This window comes from Lutra lutra, chromosome 11 (assembly GCF_902655055.1).
Source record: "Lutra lutra chromosome 11, mLutLut1.2, whole genome shotgun sequence".
In the NCBI taxonomy this organism is placed as follows: Eukaryota; Metazoa; Chordata; class Mammalia; order Carnivora; family Mustelidae; genus Lutra; species Lutra lutra.
The window spans coordinates 36,827,936-36,848,604 of record NC_062288.1 but is presented as its reverse complement, the minus strand read 5'-3'; the positions used below and the strand labels follow the sequence as shown (position 1 = coordinate 36,848,604).

General features: G+C 42.5%; 1 protein-coding gene across 1 annotated transcript in view; it reads left to right on the top strand.

Moving 5' to 3' along the window:
- The first annotated feature begins 4,817 nt into the window (after positions 1–4,817).
- Positions 4,818–20,669, top strand: part of CDK6 (cyclin dependent kinase 6) — a 245,185-nt gene continuing 229,333 nt past the window's right edge. The window contains 2 exon segments of the mRNA XM_047694269.1: positions 4,818–4,979; positions 5,091–5,696. Coding sequence (XP_047550225.1) covers positions 5,464–5,696 — 233 coding nt within the window. The 5' untranslated portion in view covers positions 4,818–4,979; positions 5,091–5,463.

Below are 20,669 nucleotides of genomic sequence, written 5' to 3'. Positions count from 1 at the left end.
ATAGAGTTAACACTTAGTGTATTTAATTAAAGTTTCTTTCTTCCTACCTCATACAAGTGATCTAGTAATCTAAATCATGGAATTTCAAATCCATCTATGGTTGTTGTCAAATTCAGCAATTAAAAATGCAACCCAGTTTAGAAAGGACATTTTTCTTTTAATTTTAAAGAGATTTATGGCTTACTATTTTTAAAACAAATTATTTACCCAAATAAATTTTTGCAATCACTTGCTGGTTCCTATGACTATTTATTGACAATTATTTCTAAATTACATAAATGTGTTAGTCACCAGCAAGTAAATCTTGTTTTAAAAATCATTGATGAACATAGCAATTTTAAAAATGTAAGGTTCTCATTTGTATCTCTAGTTTAAAGTCTAATTAGTGATTTGTACTGATCCAATATTTTATATTAATACAAAATCTAATCATTTGATTTCTTCAGTCTCTATGAGCTTATAGATATCTTTACAAATTTTGTTCAGAAACTGAATTTTAGAAGACACACTCCTAAACACAAAATCTATTTTATGAATTGTGTTAAGCATAAGGAAACACAAATACCCACTTTTATCATTCAAGAACAAATTACTATAATGCATTGCAAAATATTTGCTAATGAAAATGCAACAATTTTTATTTACCTAACCTGTTACTTCACACTGTAGTATATAATAAATTTTATAAGGGCAAAATTTTGATTTACTCTGACATTAGCAACATGGTTTAATTCAAAAAGTCAAAAGATTTATAGAGATAATTTTTCCAATTCAAACAGTATTTTGCTGGATTTCAATTTTTCCATTGAGCTCTGAAATAAATACATGTTTTTTAACTTTGCTTTAAGATGTGTAAAGGGGTTTCAAGTATTCTACAGATACAGACTTTAGAGAACACTGAATTCTTAAGAAAAAAAGGAGCTTTTTGTTGTTGTTGTTTTACTCCATTGTAGGATCTTGAAGACTTTTTTTAGTCCAAAATCATTTTCACCTGCAATAATTGTGTTCAGGTTTTCTCAGCAGGTGAAGTATACATTCTTACAAGGTTTCAAATTTCAGAATTCCAACAATGCATTTAAACTGAGTACCCACTGAATCACGTTCTCTCCTCTTTGTTGTGTGTGTGTATGTGTGCCTATTATCTTCCAATTCTAATATTTATATTAGATCTTAGTCTTTTTAGCTCCCCAGAAATACCTTAGTGAACCCTCAGCAATTGCTAACCACTTAATAATTGTGAGCCGGCGAGCCCCTTCAAGTAGATCGTTAACCACAGAGTGCCTGACAATTTCCAAATCCTATCCTCTGTCCAAAAGGAAAAGATAGGGCTTTGTGAGGCCGAAAGGAAGCGAAGGAAAACAAATGTAGCTCATGCTGAAAGTGAAAAGTGCTTGGACAGATTAGTATTTTCTTTTCTGCAAGGCGCCCTGCCAGACTTTTTTTTTTTTTTTTTTTTTAATAGAGAAGAGTTATTTTTTTGTCTGATTTTTCAGTTTCTTGGAAAGTGTTGGTATTTACCATCCCCACCGGCCCCTCATAATTATGGTTGGTTGTTTTGTGTTTTTTCCATCCGTCCACATCACAGACTGCTGATCACTCCCCCACCCCCACCCCCTGCCTCACTCTGTCAAAACCCCCAACTCTGGGCGACCCTGGGTTTGGAAACTCCGCGGACTCCCGACGACACATCCCACTCTTCCTCTCACGCCTCTTATTTTAGTTGCAAGATCCCTCACTCCAGTTGCAGTCAAAGCCGGAAATTTTCATTTAACTACACCCCCCCTCTGGCCCCCTACTCGGAACCGAGAGCTGGGGAGCTGAGAGCCTCAGAGCACAGCCGGGTCTCGGCCGCCTCCCCTCTCTCCGGAAGGCTTTAATTTGCACACTTGCTTGCCACTGCGCAGCGAGCCCCTAACCCCCGCAGCCGCCGCCGGGTGGGTCTCCGGCAGAGTCGGCCTCCTGGGCCCCCGCCCTCACCCCCGCTGCTTCCTCCACTCGGCCCCGAGCCCCAGTCGGAGCCCCGCAGCCCCCGTCCGCCCCCAGCGAGCGGCGCGGGCGGCGCCCTCCGCCTTCCCTCCGCCCTCCGCCGCTGTGCCCACCCCTTCGCAGGAGAGAGTGCTGGTAACTCCTTCCTCCGAGCTGGTTACCTGCTTTGCGCCGCGGTGGACACGTGCGAAGCTCCAACAGACACTCGCAGCCCCCTCGGGAGGCCCGAAGCTGCCGGGCCCCTCAGGTAAGGGCTGTGCGTTCGGGTGGTGGGCTGAGGGGTTGGGGTGGGCGTCCCCCCGGGGAGATTTGGGAGCTTGGCCGGGGTCGGAAGCGAGAGTGTGGGTGGGGGTGACTGTGGTGTGTGGGGGGGTGTATGTCTTCCGAATAGGTTTTAGTTAACCCCTTACGAGCCGAGGCAGGCTAGTTACGGGGACCAGTTTTGGGGAGTTAGAGGAGTCTCCCCTAATCTGGCAAGAGGAGGACATCCCACAGCAGGGACACCCCCAACACTAAGAGCCTGTGCCCGCTCCCAAGTAACCATGCGCACAAACACCCACACACTCGTGAAGCTTCCTAAAGAGGAATATAAACTCTCCTCGGACACTCATAGAATAATCCACACTTTAAAATGCACTGCCTCTGGGGACTCCATGCGGGACTTTGCGTTAACGTGCCCCACATTCATTTCCCCACTAAAGCTCACTCCAGCTCGCGGAGGTGTGGGTGTGGCCTCCACCGACTCCACCAAGAGATAAATGTTAACGCAGGCTTCTTGCTGCCACCCCCGCGGGTGTGTTATGCACGCATAGGAGGGCAGAGGCGGCCCGTGCACAGGCTTGAAGCCCCACAAGGACGCACGTTTGCTTTAGTTTCCTATTTTACTTTTTATAATTTAAAATATCCCAGTTAAAACGTACACCCTGCGGTGAGCAGCTCCCGCCCCGCAGCGCGCCCCGCAGTGTGCACGTGGGGCGCATCTGCGTGTGCGCACACGGCGGGAGTCGTGGTCCCAGTGCGGCCTCTTGTCGCTGCGCTGGTGGCGACCCTTGCGGTGCTTGGCAGGCTTTGGGAGAGGCACATGAAGGATTTCATTGAGTGTGAAGACAGAGAGCAGAGACAGAAAGCAGAAGGAGGCGGCTGCAGCCTTTGTAGTCGCGGAGGAATGCGGAAATGTTGAAGCACTATGTCAAACTTTTTTGAAATGGGGTCAAGTCACATTCAGCCAGCGTGGGAAAGCAACAACAACAACAAAAAAAAAGTGGAGGAGAGGGGGGGAAAAAGGCACTGTTGCTCCCGTTTCTCTACTCCGGAGCCGACCGTCCGGGGAACGAGGGGGGAGAGCCAGGGCGGGCGGTGCGGGGCCGGGCCGGGGCAGCGGGCGCAGCTCCCTGCGGGGGTGGGACGTCCGCGACGCTGCTTTAGCTGCTGAGCCTCCGGTTGGACTGGGGCGGGAGGGGGATGCGGGAGGGGGATGCGGGAGGGGCGGGCTGCGCAGGCGGCCGCGGCTCCTCCGCTACCTGTGTGGCCCTAGGCCTGGCTCAGACCCTCGTGCAGGCTCGGGGGGGGGGGGGGGGCTCGGTCCTTGGCTCCCCCAGGATTTGCCTTCACCTTTTAAGGAGAGCTTTGAATGGAGTGTGTGTGAGGGTCTCTGTGCTCGCTCTGCCAGCACACCGTGGGGATCGCGCCATTTGTTTCTTTAATTCCTGGCAGCAGGCGAGCGGGCCAGCGGTTTCGGGGCAGGTAATTCCGAGGTGTCCCGGGGATTCCAGGCACGCGGCCGGCGTGGCGAATGTTCGGCCGAGGCCGCGGCGGTCATGGGTTGGAGGCTCCCTAGGTCCTGGATTTCAACTGTATGGTGAGGGGAAGCGTGCCCCTACCCTACCTCCCCACCCCCGCACTTTGTTGTGCCGCGGGCTCGGGGTTGGGGGTGGGAGGGGTTGGCGCGTTTGGCTTTTGATGAGACCAGGCCTTAAGCCGAAAGAGGAATGGAGCCGCCACCTCTGCTATTTAAGATCCAGAAGATCTGGAGAAGATCCAGGGAGTGGGAAAAGGTTCGCGAGTCCTGGCCCCGAGGGCGCAGTCCCCTCTTTCTCACCCCCGAGGCTTGGCATTTACTGCTCCCATTCCCAGACTTTTTAAGACGAGGGTGAGTTTTGATGAGGTTGAAATTAGTTGAGAATTTCAGGGCGAGACGGCTATGCTACCTTCCTCCCGAAGTTATTCTTTAAGGAGATGACAAGGTAGAGTGCGACAAATACCCCTTTCTCCCACCCTTATGGTCCCGCTCCTCCTCTACCCCCCACTCCAGGGCCCCACCGTTCCTCTCCCGAGTAGCGGGAGCCCCAGCCCTCCCGACCTCATGGGTTTCCACCAGGGAGGTCCTCCGAGTCGAAGGAAGAATTACGTTTCCAATCCAGACTTCTTTACCCCAAAAAGACCATTTGTGTGTGCAAGTCGTTTTTTAATGTCTCCTCGTAGAAAAACTGAAAGTAGAAAGAAAGGAAGCAATTTCCTAGCAGATGTCTGACCACCCCTTCTCGCACACTCCCAGCATCGGGTTACAGGGTCCTGGGAGCCCCCACCCACATTCTGCAGCCCCACACGGGTGGACCCACAGTCCCTCCACGGCAGCTTGTGCACAGTCCCTGAAAGCCCCAGGGCACCCCGGGAGCCCCTTTCCCTGCACGTCCAGGCCCGGGGAGGAGGGGTGGGTAGCAGTGCAACACAATGATGTAGGGATAAATATTAAGCCGTGACATTGACGTGCCCGGCACCTCCCCTCCCCCGCGCTCCCGGCACACTCTGGGCTGCTCGGCACGCCCCCTCCCGTTCCACTGCGTCCCGCGCCGAGCGCTCATCCCCGAGGGGCCCCTGCAACCTCTCCGCGCTAAGACGGCTCCAGCTCTGCAGGGAAAGAAAAGTAACTTCGCTTTTCTCGGAGGAACCAGGAAGGATTAAGCAGCCTGGGAGAGGGCAGGAGCACGCCGAGGGTAGCGTTGGGGTCTTTATTAAGTAGGAGGAGGGGAGTCTGCGGGAACCCGGAGGAAGGCGCCTGGGATGTCTGATTGCACTTTTTCTTGTCCTCCTGTCTCTTTTTTTAGGTGGAAGGATTGTGGACTGAGACGCGCTGGGGCAGAGACTATGTAATCGCTTCGGTGTCTGTGCAGAGGACTGCGCTTCAGGGAGGGCAGAGGAGGGATCGGCTCGCTCCTTGGCGACTCGGCAGGCGGAGTTTCGCTGCGGCACCGGCGTTGCGCCCGCCCGCGGGGAGGTCGCTCCATCCAACCCCAGCGGCCGCGAGAACCCGAGCGCCTGAACGCGGTAGTCAGCGGGGGCGAGGGAGAGCGAGACCGAGCTCCGGGGCGTGAGGGAGCGGGCCGGGGAGTCCGGGAAGAGGCGAGCGGCGGTCGCGAGCGAGCCAAGCGCGCCCCCCGCCCGTGCCAGCGGTGCCGCGCCGGGTGGCGTCTGGGCGGCATGGAGAAGGACGGCCTGAGCCGCGCGGACCAGCAGTACGAGTGCGTGGCGGAGATCGGGGAGGGCGCCTATGGGAAGGTGTTCAAGGCCCGGGACCTGAAGAACGGAGGCCGTTTCGTGGCGCTGAAGCGCGTGCGGGTGCAGACGGGCGAGGAGGGCATGCCGCTCTCTACCATCCGCGAGGTGGCGGTGCTGAGGCACCTGGAGACCTTCGAGCACCCCAACGTGGTCAGGTGAGCGGGGGAGCTGCGCCCGCGCCGTCGGAGGCCGCGCGCGCCAGGGAAGGGCTAGGGTCCCTTGAGGCCGGAGGGCGGCTGGGGAGGCATGGCCCGTTGTCCTTACAGAGTGAGAGTAAGTTTGGTCGACCGAGCCGCAAGCCAGAGCCGGCGACCTTCCCACTCAGCGAGCAGAAAGACGAGTCAGGAAATGGGACCTGCGCAGGCTTCCCCGCGGCGGTGCCAAGTGCTCTGTTTTCTCCCTGCTGTCCCTGAAAAGGGGGTCCAGGAAGTTGGGTGCCTTTTAGGGAACGAGCCAACCTGAGACTTGCCCTGCCAGCCCCCGCATATTTTCCCTGGCCTTTGGGGAATTTTTGAGAGGCTGAGAATAAGAGAAGTGGCAGGGTGCGGTGAAAATCAGTAGAATGAGAACTTTCCTGGTGGTGCTGAGTATAAATAAAGTTTTTTTTTTTTTTTTAATAGCAACTCAAGAATATTATTGCCAGTTACGTCCAGTTTTCCTTATTGAAGTTATATAATGATAAATAAGTGTCAAGCAGGGTCGCCTGAACATTTTCTTACACGAATATTGCTTGTTTGTATTACTAAATGTCTCTGGCTAGCGTGGTCCTCACACTACTCAGAAGTAGTGTGTGAATCTAAGATATGGAATCTTCAGATGGTAAACGTTCTGCTTTTGCGTCTTCTGGAGGGGATGTGGAAAGTGGATGGAGAGACAGCATTTCTTAAAGCCTCTCTTGTAACCAGTAATTAAACTAAAGTGTGTGTGACTAGGATAATGGTGTTTTCTTAGTGATCCTGGAATTTCCCCATTGTGTGGTTGACATTGTATGGTGTGTCATGCTTTTCTTTTTTGAACAGATTTGCTTAGTTTTAAGCAGAAAAGGAATGCATAGAAAAGTCTACAAATTCGGGTGTGATTTTTACCTATCTCAGCTCTTAAGAGAGTGTTTGAAAAAGGAAGTCTTGGGGTGTTCTTCCTGTCCTCTCATCTATATGGGGATTCTTTCCAACAAATACATGCCTACTGTGTGTGCTGTAGATGAAATTATGTAAATAAGCACAGCTAAATATTTTTGTAAAAAGTCAAACAATTTAAGATTAGTCATCAAAGTCAAGAGACCTGAGACTGACCTTTGAAATACCAAGACCTCCAGGGACTCAGAGAGCCCAAGTGTCTACCAATCTTCCTGGGAGGTTTTGACTTGTCTTCCCTTAACCTATGTGATTTGTGTGGTGCTTTGTTACCAATACAGTTAGACTAAGGCTAGAAGGCTGCAAAGAATCATAAATACCTAGATAAGGTAGTAAATGGCTATGAAAATAGGACCCCCATTATAAACCTCTGCTTTAGCCAGTAAAAGAGAAGGGGTGAAGGATGATGAGGCCAGGAGAATGAGTGTTTTAAGGAAGATGGGGTTATATGTAACAGCAATAGATTACCTTTTGTGTGTGTTATCTTTGTTAAAAACCAAGAGAAACTGTTCCTGTGAGTCTTTGTGATATTGGAGGGGAAGGGGGAGAGTACATTTTGTCCCCTGTAACTTAGTTATCTTCCTGGAGGAATCACCTAGGTACTTACCAAAAGATAAATTCCACCCCTAGAATTTTAGGATCCAAGTTTTTGTTCTCTTGTCTGTTGCCTGTGGAGTGTGTCCAGTTAAGGACCCTTACTTGTAAATAGATAAAATACTGTCCTTCCAACCTAGAGGTGTTATAGAAGCACCCCTGTGTAACACTGTCTCCTACAAAGCACTGCTCCTATAACAGATGGTTTTTTCCATTGTGTTGGTAGATTTGGGCTAATCCATTCTTATTCTCTTGATTTATCCTCTTGAAATTGATTGGTGTTTAAAGATTTCTAACTGACCCATGACTTGGATTCTGTACTGGGAAATTTCAGGAGACAATAAATTCAAGATGAAATTATCTAAAGGTTTTTAAAAACCTTATTTTGACAGATTAAGTGCTGATGATGATGCTTACCTCTTAGGAGTTGTGAGGAAGAGCTGAGATAGTATAGATGAGAGCGCTGTGTAAATTTAAAAATGCTTTAAATGTCCAAATATTTTTTGTTTTCATACTAACTAGTGGGGCCCTCATCTCGATACAAGTTCCCAGTAAAGCATCTATTCCCCTTACCTTTTCAGTAGAACAAAATCATACTCAAACCCAGACACTACAGGCTCTGAAACCAAGAAGCTACTTGGATATAATGGTCAGAAAAGACCATCAGTCATGTCATGAAATTCAGTGACTTGATGATGTCATCTTCACGAGCTACATATCTCTGTTCCATTTTATTTCCTTCCTGTTCTCTTCCACCTCTGCGTTGGGGCAATCATTGGTCCCCATGACTTACCTAACTAGTCGAGGAACTCAAGATTTTGCAGGTTGCTTATATTTATTCAGGTAGGGTCAGAAATCAAGGACAGGGGACAATACTTCTTTTCTTTCCAGGGGAGAGTTGTCAAAGTTGGACCCCCCCTCCCCATACCTGACTTACTGGTGCCCCACAGGACCAGTAGACAGTGCTATGGCTGGTTCTTTAAAGACTTCTTAAAAGGACAGGATGTCTTTGTAAGTGCCTTCAAGTCATAAGTAATTGGTCATAATTATAGGCCCTTCCCACAGGTAGTTAAGCCTGTAAGCTTGAAGGAACATAATAAACATACTAGATTTTTCAAAAGTTGAGATTTGATTTTGATGGATTTGCCAGAAAGGCTGACTTGTTACTGCTGCCCTGCCTTTATGCACAGGGGTAATGACTTGAAATTCTTGTTTCCCTGTGCTTGATGTATCCCAGGCCTGGGCTTGATCAGCCAGTCAATGTCTAGGATGTAAATTTACTCTTATTTTATTGTCGGTAATCCCAAATCCTAGAGCCTTTGCCAGAATTCTGTGTGAACCTGTGTTAGAGCTTCTGCACTCCACAAAGGACTCCTCTGTTTTACCTTCTGAACTCAATCTGTATATGGGTAGATAAAATAATAATACGTTCTATCAGCAGTCTCTTGATTCACCAAATATGTAATGATGGCTTGTTGTGTACCAGACACTGCTAGAAGCTGGGGATTCATCAGTGAACAGGTCAGAAAAAGTCTCCATACTTCTAGAACTTAACTTCGTAGTTTGTCGTTCTTTTTTCTCTTTTAAAATTCACTTCTCTTTATTTCCAAGCACTTGTTGGAAATATTTAGCCTCACTAGTTGTGTAGAGCAACTAATACTTAACGATAATTTGGTTACCAGGAATTTAGTGATTGAGTAACTAATATAAACAAAACTCTAATCAGAATCAAATGCTTTTTGAAGCATTAGGGAGAGACATACAGATAGAGGTCTACAAGACATTATTGACATGTAACTAATAGATATGAACATTTGGGCTCCATGTGTCTAAGAGGGATTTAGGAAGGACCTACTGGTTACCGGCAGGTTAGGTGCTGGGAATGATACTTGGGTAAATCACGCCTACTTCCCTCAAGTAATTCCCCCCTTGTCTGAAGGAGTAAGATGATCACCAAATCCTGATACGTGGCAATATTGTGTCATTACAAAGATAGTGGTAAGCACCACCAGCATTGTCCCCAAGGATTAAATTTATTAGCGTAATTCAAATCGAGTCCTGGTTCAGAAATTGAAACTAATGGCATTTCAGTGGATAAACTTAGGATATCTGAATATGTTAAATTATTATTGTTGGCGTATTTAATCATGGCTTTAAGAAAAAACGTCAGAAAAATCCATGCACTTCAGTGATCAGTATTCAAGGAGAGTTTTCCAATTTTCTCTTTTTAAAGAGCTCAGCAGCATATAGTATAAAAGGAAAATAATAATGTGATTTTCTCTAGGGAAACCGAATCATTAACGGGGTAGAAGAAACATGGTATATTATTTGGTGCAGCATAAATTTTAATTCTCAGGTGGGTTAGTTCATGGGAATCCTGAATCAAAGTATTACTTTGTGGGTGAATAATAATGTCTGTTAAGGGCTTGTGTCAGTGAGAGCGGAAAAAACAGGGGTTTAATTTGCTTTTTTTAAGTCTCAGTATGTTAGAAGTATGTTTGCCCCTTCATTCTTTAAGAGTCCCTTGAAAAGTTTCCAATTTATCAAGGTTCTTTAAGAAATAAACATTTTCACAATTACGTTCTGCCCATTCCTTGTTCTTTGCTGAAGAACTTGGTAATGCTGAATTGTTGGCTTTGCACTTGTATCCTTTTTACATAACTGTTAACACCCTGGAATTATTAGAATTTCTCTATTAAGGAGGAAAATGGCTTATAGAAGGGAAATTTGTATAAACTTGAATATCTCTTGGTGTATTTACCCTATGTTTAAGATACGAACAAGTGAATATCTGAAAACAGACTCACTGTTAAAAGTAAACTATCTGTTGTTTTTTTTAAATGCCTCTCACTATCAGTGATTCCTTAGGAATGTTCTTTCAGATTGAAACCTCTAATACTTAAATTGCGTCATTGTAAACTCATGGGCATTATTAGAGTTGGAAGGACTTTGGAAATCTTTCAGCCCTTTTATGTTTTAGGTAAAGAAATAATGTCAGAGGTCAAGCAGCTTGTCCATCGTGCAGTTTTTAAGTTGGTGACTTGTTCTAAGATCTGAGTACCAATTTTTTTTAAAAAATTCTTTTTGTTTGTTTTATGGAAGAAGTTAAAAGAGTGAGTACATTTCTAGTTTGGAAAAAATGAGCTATATGTAGACAAAGGTGCTGGTTTGCCAGGAATAAATGACATATCAATTCAGGAAATTCCTGAATTCTGCAGTATGCCCTGCTGAAGTCTATCTGTAAAAAGTATGCTGATTATCCATTAAATTCTGCCTTTAAAGAATTTGAGTAATAACTATGATCATATAAACAGCTGTAATTAAAAAATAACACAGGTTAATAATACACTTGAGTAATAATAGTGAATTAATTTTAGACAAAACAGTAGGAAAAATCAAAATGCTTGTCTGATGAATGAACTGTTACATTATGTGGGATCTGGTATCTACCGCCCATATAATGAAACAAACATCCTAATACTTGAAAATTAGGCAGCATAACAACCTCTTCATTCAGAAGCAAATACAGCGCTAATGCTTCCTGAAGAACTATCCTCACTGTTGCTCTATTTGAAGGGAGGTTCAGATGAGCTTGTCTTCCTCGGAAGGATATTGTGAGCTTCTTGGTGTAATAGAACATGGCAGACATGAAGTCTGGGTGCAGGAGGTTTGGTGACAGGACAGGGTGGTGTGCTTAGTGTTGGGCTTTGTCCAAGGGCCACGAGGCACCATTGAAAGTGGCTGCTGGAGGTGATTGGTAACAAGCATGCCTGCATCCAGGTCACCTTCATGAATTCATCATGTTTGTGTGATGAATTGTGGATTCTAAGCCTGCTGGGGCAGGTAAGGCAGCAATCAGTTTTGTAAGAGACACTGAGCGGCTGTTTTGAATATCACCAGCTTCTTGCTGCCTCACTTGATTTCATTTCACCATCTGCACAGGCAGCTCTCCACCGAGAGCTGAAGTCAAAACCTTAAGGCCTGTGGCAGGATCCATGTGAGTGTGCAGCAGTGGCCTGGAGGTCCATGTGGGGTAGGGTAATTACTAAACATTTAGTAATTTACCTACACTTGACCAACTGTTGTTGGCTTTGTCATTTAAGTAGCCCTTTTAATTTCTTAGTTACTATCTGGCCTTCCTAAAGGACTTTAATGCAGTAGAATTAGAATCACAGTGTATGGATTTCTGGATTGGAAGGGATCTCCAATAGAGCCTAGTCTAACTCCCTTTGGTCTTTGTAGGAATTGTTTTGAAAATATGTAAAACAGTTGTCTTATTTTTCAACTCTTTTATTCCACTATTACATGCATTGTTGATAGAAAGTGATGATGGCCAAGGTTCAGATGCAGGTTTAGAGCCAATGTTAGCAGGACAGGATGTTAGTGGTCATTACGTATCAGAGAACACACTCTTGGGACATAAAAATTATTTTCAGTTTAAGGATTGTATGTTTCTGACTTGAGTACAGGATTATATCTCTTATATCTATAAGTAACAACAGCGTCTATAACTGTTAGTTCCCAGTGTATATTTTCTGAATGAATGAGGTCGAATAAATTAAAATATGAACCCCTGAGATGAGAACTTTTCATCCTTTTAGAGCTGCATACGGTGTTAGCAAGTACCTCCAGCTAAACACTCGGAAATTACTGGAGATTAACTGCAATGCATCTGCACACCAAGACTATTTAGTAAGAACTTTCAAATACTTACATCCATTTTTAAATGAGACAGATACCCATTTTTTGGTCTTCACTGCTAGCTTTGGCTTTGGTAGGTCTTCCTCTGTGTTCGCTCCGGGTAGCCTACAGGCACACAGACGACTTCTTTTATCCTGACTTTGCTCCTTGCAAGTCCACCTCTGGGACTTCAGTTGGGGCTGATTTCAGAATTTGTGCTCTGTGCCTTCCCCTGTACTGCTGTTTCTACCTGTTGAAATGCTACCCATGCTTCAGAGCCAAGCCCTAATGCCACCTTCTTTGTGTGTGGTCTGCTCCTGAATACCTACATTTGGATAAAATTTCTGTTTCTTTTGAACCCTGATGTCTTTGGACCTCCTTTGTGACACTCCGTATATATCTGCCCCTTTATATTATTATGTCGGTTATGTAAGATATACTGTTAATCTTCTCCCAACCACCCTCTACCTTTCCACACCCTAGTTGTGTAAGCTCCTTAAGACAGAGTATCTTGTGGTCATGTCCACTTGCATCGTATATCCAGTGGAAATAAAATGAATAAATGAACAAATGAACAGAATAATGGAAAAGAGGTTCAGTTATTAAGGAGGGGACCAAATGGATTATTTCTGTCACATGAAGGTTAATACTAAGGAGTGTCAAATAAAAAGGGAAGAGGGATCTGTTTGTAGGATTATACTTACTTGGTTTCATGGGAATAATAAAAAAATACTGAAAAAAAGAGAACATTTCATTTTTGTTTTACTCCAACCTGTATAGGTTAGATTGAAGTGAGTTTCAAAATTTAAGTAATTCCCATCATTAACTGTACAGTCTTGGACTTGATTTATATACTGTAGTGAAGACATGAACATTAGGAAATGTGCACACATTCAGTAAAAGTTGAAAATGTTTGGAACATCTTTAAATATAAGAGTGGAAGGTATTCTGAATACAATTTAATCAATTGCTTGAATTATTTTGTTTTTATTTTTTCCCCACTAATCTTAATATTGTTGGCTTTCTTTACTGGAAAAACTGAGGAAGAGCAAAATTAAGCAAGACCTTCCTGATAGTTTCTAAAAGAATATCAAGACTCGGAATTCTATTAAAACAGTCTTCTACTCCATTTCATAATTTGTGTACAGAGAATTTGGATTCCACCTTTACAAACTGGTAGGTTTAGTTAAGTAGTCTTCCAGCCGAACTAATTCCAGCTCCTCAAGACACATGTGGGTGTGGGGTGTGTGTGTGTGTGTGCGCGCGCGCATACCCAGAACAGTTGAATGCAAGATCCCTGAAAGAAGGAATCGTATTTTCTTGTTGCATTCACTGTATCCCAAGCATTTAGTGTGGTGGCTGGCATCTTATATCCCAGAATAAATATTTGTGAATGAATGAATGAATGATTATGTACTGTCTAGGAATTCAGATTTTTTTTTTTTAATCAGAATTGGATAATAATGTCTGAAACCATATGTGAGATCCATAGCATTAAACAAGTATTTATTGGTTATCTGTTATTCAACATTTTGTTCAATATGATCAACCAACATCTTGAAATATTTACCCAAAAAGTGGTATTAGATCGGGAAGCTGTTTGAAAATGGAGTCTAGCTGAAACAAGTCGACCGTTGTTGAAGCTGTAGAAGTTCATTGTACTCTTCTCTCTTCATTTGTATGTGGTTGAAATTTTTCATCATAAGCTCCAAAAATGTTCCTAGTCAGTGAATAGTGGTCAGAATACTTTGCTTCTCTTTTTGACTTCCTCTACCTATTAGCTGAGTGACCTGGAGTAAATTCTTCATGTCTCTTCATTATGGGTTTCCTACCATAAAATTTGGAGTTGTTGCTACTCTTTTGAGCTTAGAGAGTTCCTGTGATCAAATCAAGTTGTGTATGTGAAGATCAGATGTTACACAGACAGAAGGTGTTACTAACAAAATGAATTCCTGCCCTCAAGAAGTTTGTCATTTTGTGGAGGACACCAGCATGTACACCGATCTCTGTATGACAGTGGGGAGTATGTACTTTCATTTTTTTCAGCCTACAGGTTGAAAGTATGACGAGAGCTAGTCATTTCTGAAAAGGTGTACATTGGATTTATAGTAATTTTGGTAAAATACAGTCTTTAATCTGGGTATTGGTAATTGGTATCAAGTTTACCCAGTGCTGTATCCTTTTCATTAATGGATTATTGTAGGAGGATCTGAGGTCAAAGTGCTCCTGGGAATATGCTGTCAGCCTGGTGGCAGTTTGATGATTTCTTCTGTATTTCACTGTTCAGATTAACAAGAAGTTGAATTCTTTGTTTTCTCTCTCTCTCACTCTTTTTTGTTTTTAAGGTTTTATTTATGTATTTGAGAGAGAGACAATGAGAGAGGGAGAGCATGAGAGGGGAGAGGGTAAGAGAGAGAACCAGACTCCCCACTGAGCAGGGAGCCCAATGCAGAACTTGATCCTAGGACTATAGGACCATGACCTGAGCTGAAGGCAGTTGCTTAAACAATTGAGCCACCCAGGTGTCCTCTCTCACTCTTTTCTAAAGACTTTATTTTTAAGTAATCTGTATACCCAACATGGGGTTTGAACTCACAACCCCAATGTCAAGAGTTACGTACTCTTCCAACTGACTCAGCCAGGTTCCCCATTTCTCTCTTTAAATTTCAAATCTCAAACAAAATTATTCCTTTTTATGTCACACATTGGCATTTTTAAAAAAGATATATTTATTTGAGGGGAAGGGGCAGGGGGGAGAGAGAATCCCAAGAAGACTTCCTGCTGAGTGCAGATCTGTCACGGGGCTCCATTTCACAACCCTGAGATCATGATCCGAAGCCAAGAGTGAGTCGCTTAACTGACTGAGCCACTCATGCACCTGTAAAACTTTTTCTTTTAAAGATTTATTTATTTGTTTGAGAGGGGGAGAGAGAGCAGGGATAGGAAGAGGGACAGAGGAGATGAAGGGAGAATCTCAAGCAGACTCCCCACTGAGCGTGGAGCCCAACTGGAGGCTCGATCTTGCAACCCTGAGATCACGATCTGAGCAGAAATCAAGAGTCAAACACTCAGCTGACTGAGCCACTCAAGCACCCCTATTTTAAAAATTTTTTAGTGGAAATCAAGAAATTATCTGAGTGATTTCAAGTTTTTAAATAATGTCGTCTACATTCCAACTATGTAGAATTGTTTAAAGGTAGTTATTAAGTAGCCTTGGGTAAAAATGGGGTGTTTTCTTATTGATCCCTGAGAAACCAAGAGATAGATTGAAAGATTGGGCTAGAGGGGGCTCCCAGTGCTAATCATGAATGAAATGTATTTAAATTATGGAAGTCCACTTACGGAACTAGGAAAGAAAGCATCCTGTCTTTGAAATAACACACCTGTTACACATTAAGACACAAATGAAAAGCCTGCTAGTCATTACAAATTATTTTAAACCCATGGGATTTAATCAGTGGTAATTTAGCCAACTACTAGTACATTAGACTAGAGATTGGGGTTGTTGATGCTATTTGGGTTTTCAGCTAAACCAGTTAGTATTGCAAAGAGAAAAATTCTGTTTCAGAGGCATTACTCTCTATCCTTTAAATGTCAGCTAACTCAGAATGATGGGATTCATCTCAAGGAGAACCATATAAGAGCATGGTTGAGGCGTGCCTGGGTGGCTCAGTTGGTTAAATGTCTGCCTTCAGCTCAGGTCATGATCCCAGGGTCCTGGGATTAGGAGGACCCTGCTCAATGAGGAACCTGCTTCTCCCTCTCCCTCTCCCTCTGCCCTTCCCCTCCCCACTTGTCTTCTCACACACTGCATGCTCTCTCGCTCTCAAATAAATAAATAGAAAAAACAAAAACAAAAATAAACCAAAACTCTCTCTCTCTCTCAAATAAATAAATAGAAAAATCTGGTGGGGAGGAAAAAAAAAGCATGCTTGACACAGTGGTACCAATTCTGAATCCAAGAAAAACAGGACTTTTTTTTTTTTTTTTTTTAATTTTTTTATGCAAGAAAAACAGGACTTTTGAAATTAGTTAAGAGTAGCATCATTGTTTATGAAAAGGGTACTTTTCCTTAGTTGGTAAAATAAAATTGAGAGGTGAATCCATCATTAGGCACATAAAGAACGGTCTGGAGCTGTATCTTGTGATTAGAAAGGACCTCATGCTTTCAATGTGTGGCAGAAGATGAGGTAAGATAGGGTTGAGATAGAAGTGAGAGAGTGAGGGGAAGATGTAATACGGTCATAGAACCTGGAATAGCAATAGCTTAGGTAAATCCGGTCTTTAGACTTCAGAATCTAAAACCTAGTGATCTGAAAGTAGAGAGTTCTGCCATATTTAGGAAGGCCTCCAGCAGTATTTGCTCAAATCTTTCATTCCATAATAATAAAATGGAATTTTATATTGTGATGACTTTTCCTTGGGAACTTTATTTCCACCATCTTCACATTGTCCTTTGTGCTTAGCACTCAAATATTTGTCAATGTGATGTGTGACGTAACATAAAACACATGCTTCCCATTAGAACATAAGCTTCATATGGGCAGAAATATTTGTTTTGTTCACTGCTTTATTCCCAATATCTAGAACAGTGCTTGGCACATTGTTCAGTAAATGTCTGCTGAAGAACCAACTGAATGAATAGTTAAGCTATGACTAAAGATTACTCTTTTTCCAGTAATTTTATTGATAGCAAAAGTGTAAATTAACACCAAAACTTAGCAGATATGTCATTTTTCTATTCATTCATTAGTATTGCACTTAAAACTCTTCAGCATTAGATGGTCTCTAATAATTATAGTAGTAAAATAATTATATTTATCTCTAATAAATATTATAGTATTGGATTTTGACTTAAGAAGTGGGAGTTACTTAAATAATTTAATCGTTAGCAAGTAGATTGGATACTAAGATAATATTCCTTTTAAACTGGTTCTTCCATTATTGTTTTCATTAGTTATGAGTTATAGTTTTATGTGAAATTCTGAGTTACAATTTTATATAAAAATATAATTTTAAGTAAAAATTTTAAGTGATACCTCAAATGGTTATATCATTTGTAGCAGAATTTATTTAGATGTTTTGGTGGAAGTTTTAAGACATGGTTTCAGATTCTCTGAGTTATGAAGTTTTATAAAAAGTGTTGCTACATGCTCTTCTGAAGAATTTGACATAGCTGGCAAGCCTTTGTATAAGTGGCTGTAGCTGTCCTTGCAAGTAGTGAAGCCCAAGTGGCCAGTCCCAACTTGAACATCACCCAGCCCTCCTATTTGGTATTACCATTACAAGCACCTTCCTTCTCTGCTTAAATCAGTTGATGGTGATCGTGTAAGGAATCTGACATTACTTGGTCATGACCAGCTATAAAGAATAACAGTGATAATGACAAGAAGAAAAGGGAGAAGGAGAAGGCGGTGGAGGGGCTAGGGAAGGAAGGGAAAAAGGAAAGAAGGAAGGAAAAGGAGGAGGAGTAGAATAGAATATCCGGTATGTTGCTCAGAGTTGTTACTAAAGTAGAATACTAGGGGACTTGTTAGCAGTTTTTGTTTAAAGTAATTAAAATTTTCTGTTAATTGTTCTGGTTCTTATTGCTGTGTAATAAATTGGCCCAAAATTCAGGGGCTTAAAGCAGCCATTTTCTTATGCTCAAAGATTTAGTGGGTGGGGAATTTTGACAGAACACAGTGAGAATGTTACATCTTTTGCTTCGTGATGTCTAAATGCTTGAAGTGGGGATAAAGAAGCAGCTAGGGGGTTTAGTCAGCTGGAGATGTCTTTACCCTCAAATCTGTTGTTTTCTATGAGCTGGGTGATGTAGAACAGGACCAGAGCCGGGACTGTAGTCCCACCTTACCTCTCCTTGTGGTCTGGGCTCCCTCTCAGCATCAAGGCTTCAGAGTAGTTGGACTTAGGGATGGCTCATGGCTCTGAAAGCCAGTCAGTGTCCCTAGGAACAGGCAATGTTATTTCTGCCACATTCTGTTGGTGACAAGTGAGTTCAAAGCCTTACAGATACAAAGGAATGGGGCATATAAAGATTGTTAAAGAATTTGTGTCTTCCTCTTTCTCTTTTTTTTCTGGCATCATGACATTAGTACTTGGTGATTAGTACAGAAGGATTGTGATTTAAAAAAAAAAAAAAGACAAGGCTCCTACCCCATTTATCTGTATTTCCCATGCTCAAATACAGCTTCTTTTAACTCTGTTTTTGGTGCTTCTGGTAGTTGGATCTGTTAATCTAGATAAAATACTATCCTCCATTTCTTGATATTTAAACTTCCATTTCTTGATATTTAAACTGTTGACTTCCTGCTCTGAAAAATGAGGATTTAGCTCATTAATACTACTCCCTGTTCATTTTCTTCACCTTTTGTTAGGGCTGTTTTTATTTCATATAATAACTTAAGATAATTTATCCTTAAACGTCAGTTTTTTGTTCATTTTTGGCAGTATCTCTTGATTCTCCATTTAATAAGAGAAGGATATTTTATCCTCCTATCCTTTGTATTCGTTTTAACATTACAACTTTTATCATCTACTTTGTTGAAGTTAAAGATTTGCATTCTGTTCTGCAACCACAACTGCGGGTCCAGTGTTTTAATTCCACGAGGTCAGAGGAGTCTTTCTTAAAACACGGACATCTGGATTCTCATTTCTTACTCTGCATCACTTTTTAAAAATTGTACCCTATTTTAGTAGACTTCTTGTTTAGACCAGGGCGTTTTTATACTGTTTTGTTTTTCCCGGAGTTTACAATTGCCTTTCTATTTTTTCATGCACTGTTCGCCTTTATCACAGCCTAAACTTTTTTTTCAAACACTTTATCATACCACCCATTTCTGTTGAATTGCCCATTTCCTGAAGTTTCTCTGAAGTTTTGGTTTATTCTGGACTGGTTATTTATTGGGCCTGATGAACAGTTCTCTTCCTGAGACTTTTTCACTGCCCTCTGGGTTAGAGCCACTTGTTCCTGCATCCTGGCCTTTCCTCTTTCGTGGTTCACACCCTTGTTTTGCAAGTATATGTTTGCAAGTAACTTCCTAAGAAATTGTGTATGGAAGATAAGCTTTCTGAATCCTCACCAATTTGAAAACATTTTTATTGTTCCTCATATTTGATTATAGTTGGACTGTTTTTAGAAGTCTAGGATGAAAAATTTTACTGCTGAACTTGAAAGCCATTGTTCTCTCTCTGATCAAGGTTGCCAATGAGAAATCATCTGCCAGTATGATTTTCTAATTAGTTTTTAGTAACTTTTCTCTCTGGGAACTACTAGATGTGTTCTCCAGAAATATGTTTCTATGTGTGGTGCTTTCTTAAATTAAATTTGCTGGGGGTGGGGTGCCTGGGTGGCTCAGTGGGTTAAGCCTCTGACTTTGGCTCAGGTCATGGTCTCAGGGTCCTGGGATCAAGCCCTGAATTGGGCTCTCTGCTCACCAAGGAACCTGCTTCCCCCTCTCTCTGTGCCTGCCTCTCTGCCTACTTGTGATCTCTCTCTCTCTGTGTCAAATAAATAAATAAAATCTTAAAAAAAAAAATTTGCTGGGGGGTGCCTGGGTGGCACAGTCGGTTGACCATTCAGCTCCTGGTTTTGGCTCTGGTCGGGGCCTCAGGATCATTGGATCAAAGCCTGCATTGGGCTCCACACTTAGTGGGGAGTCTCCTTGGGATTTTCTCTCCCTTTCTCTCTGCCCCTTCCACTTATGCTCTCTGAGATGAATAAATAAATCTTTAAAAATAAAAAAATTAGGGGCACCTGGGTGTCTCAGTGGGTTAAAGCCTCTGCCTTCATCTCGGGTCATGATCCCAGGGTCCTGAGATCACCCCTGCTTTAGGCTCTCTGCTTGGCAGGGAACCTGCTCCCCCCCTCTCTCTGCCTACTTGTGATGTCTGTCAAGTAAATAAATAAAATCTTTAAAAAATAAAAAAATTAATTGATGAATTTAACTTGCTGGGCATTCTGTGAGATCTATATGCAGATTTGTTTCATTTTACTTTTAAAAATTACTTCTATATTTATTCTATTCTTTCTTTCTGAGGTTCTCCTGCTAGTCAGATACTTGATATTTCAGTTGGGACCTTGAAAGTCTCTTAAAGTTCAGTTTTACAGATTGGATCTCTGTGTGTGTCTTGCCTTCTTTTTCCTCTATTTTCTAACTATTCTGTTTGCTTTGGTTTTGTTTTGCTCTGTATTCTAAAGAAATCTTCTCTATTATTTTCCCAACTGTCTATTGAATTTACTCTTGGCAATTATATTTTAACCTCAGAGTATCTTTTTTTTTTGTTTTGTTCTCGGCTTGCTTTTTTTTTTTTTTTTTTTTTTAAGTATTTCATTCTGGTTTCATGGGTGTAATATGTCCTTGAATAGCTCTAAATGTTTAAAAACTCCACATTATCTTTGTTTTAGTAAATGTTTAGTTTTTGACTTTGTTTTCCTATTGCTGGATTGTTTCAATGCCTGGTGATGTTTGGATATCCTTTGGTTTTTAAAAAATCAAGTTTATTGAAATGGAGTTTATATGCAGTAAAAGACATCCATTTTAAGAGTATATTTTTATGAGTCCTGAAAAATTAAATGCCCACATAACCACCATCGAAATCAAGATCTAAAACAATTCCTTTACCCTGAAAGTTCCCGCAGACCCCTTTGCAGTCTCCTCTGTTTACCTGGACCCCTGGCAACCAACCACTAAACTTCTTTCTGTCATTACAGATTATATT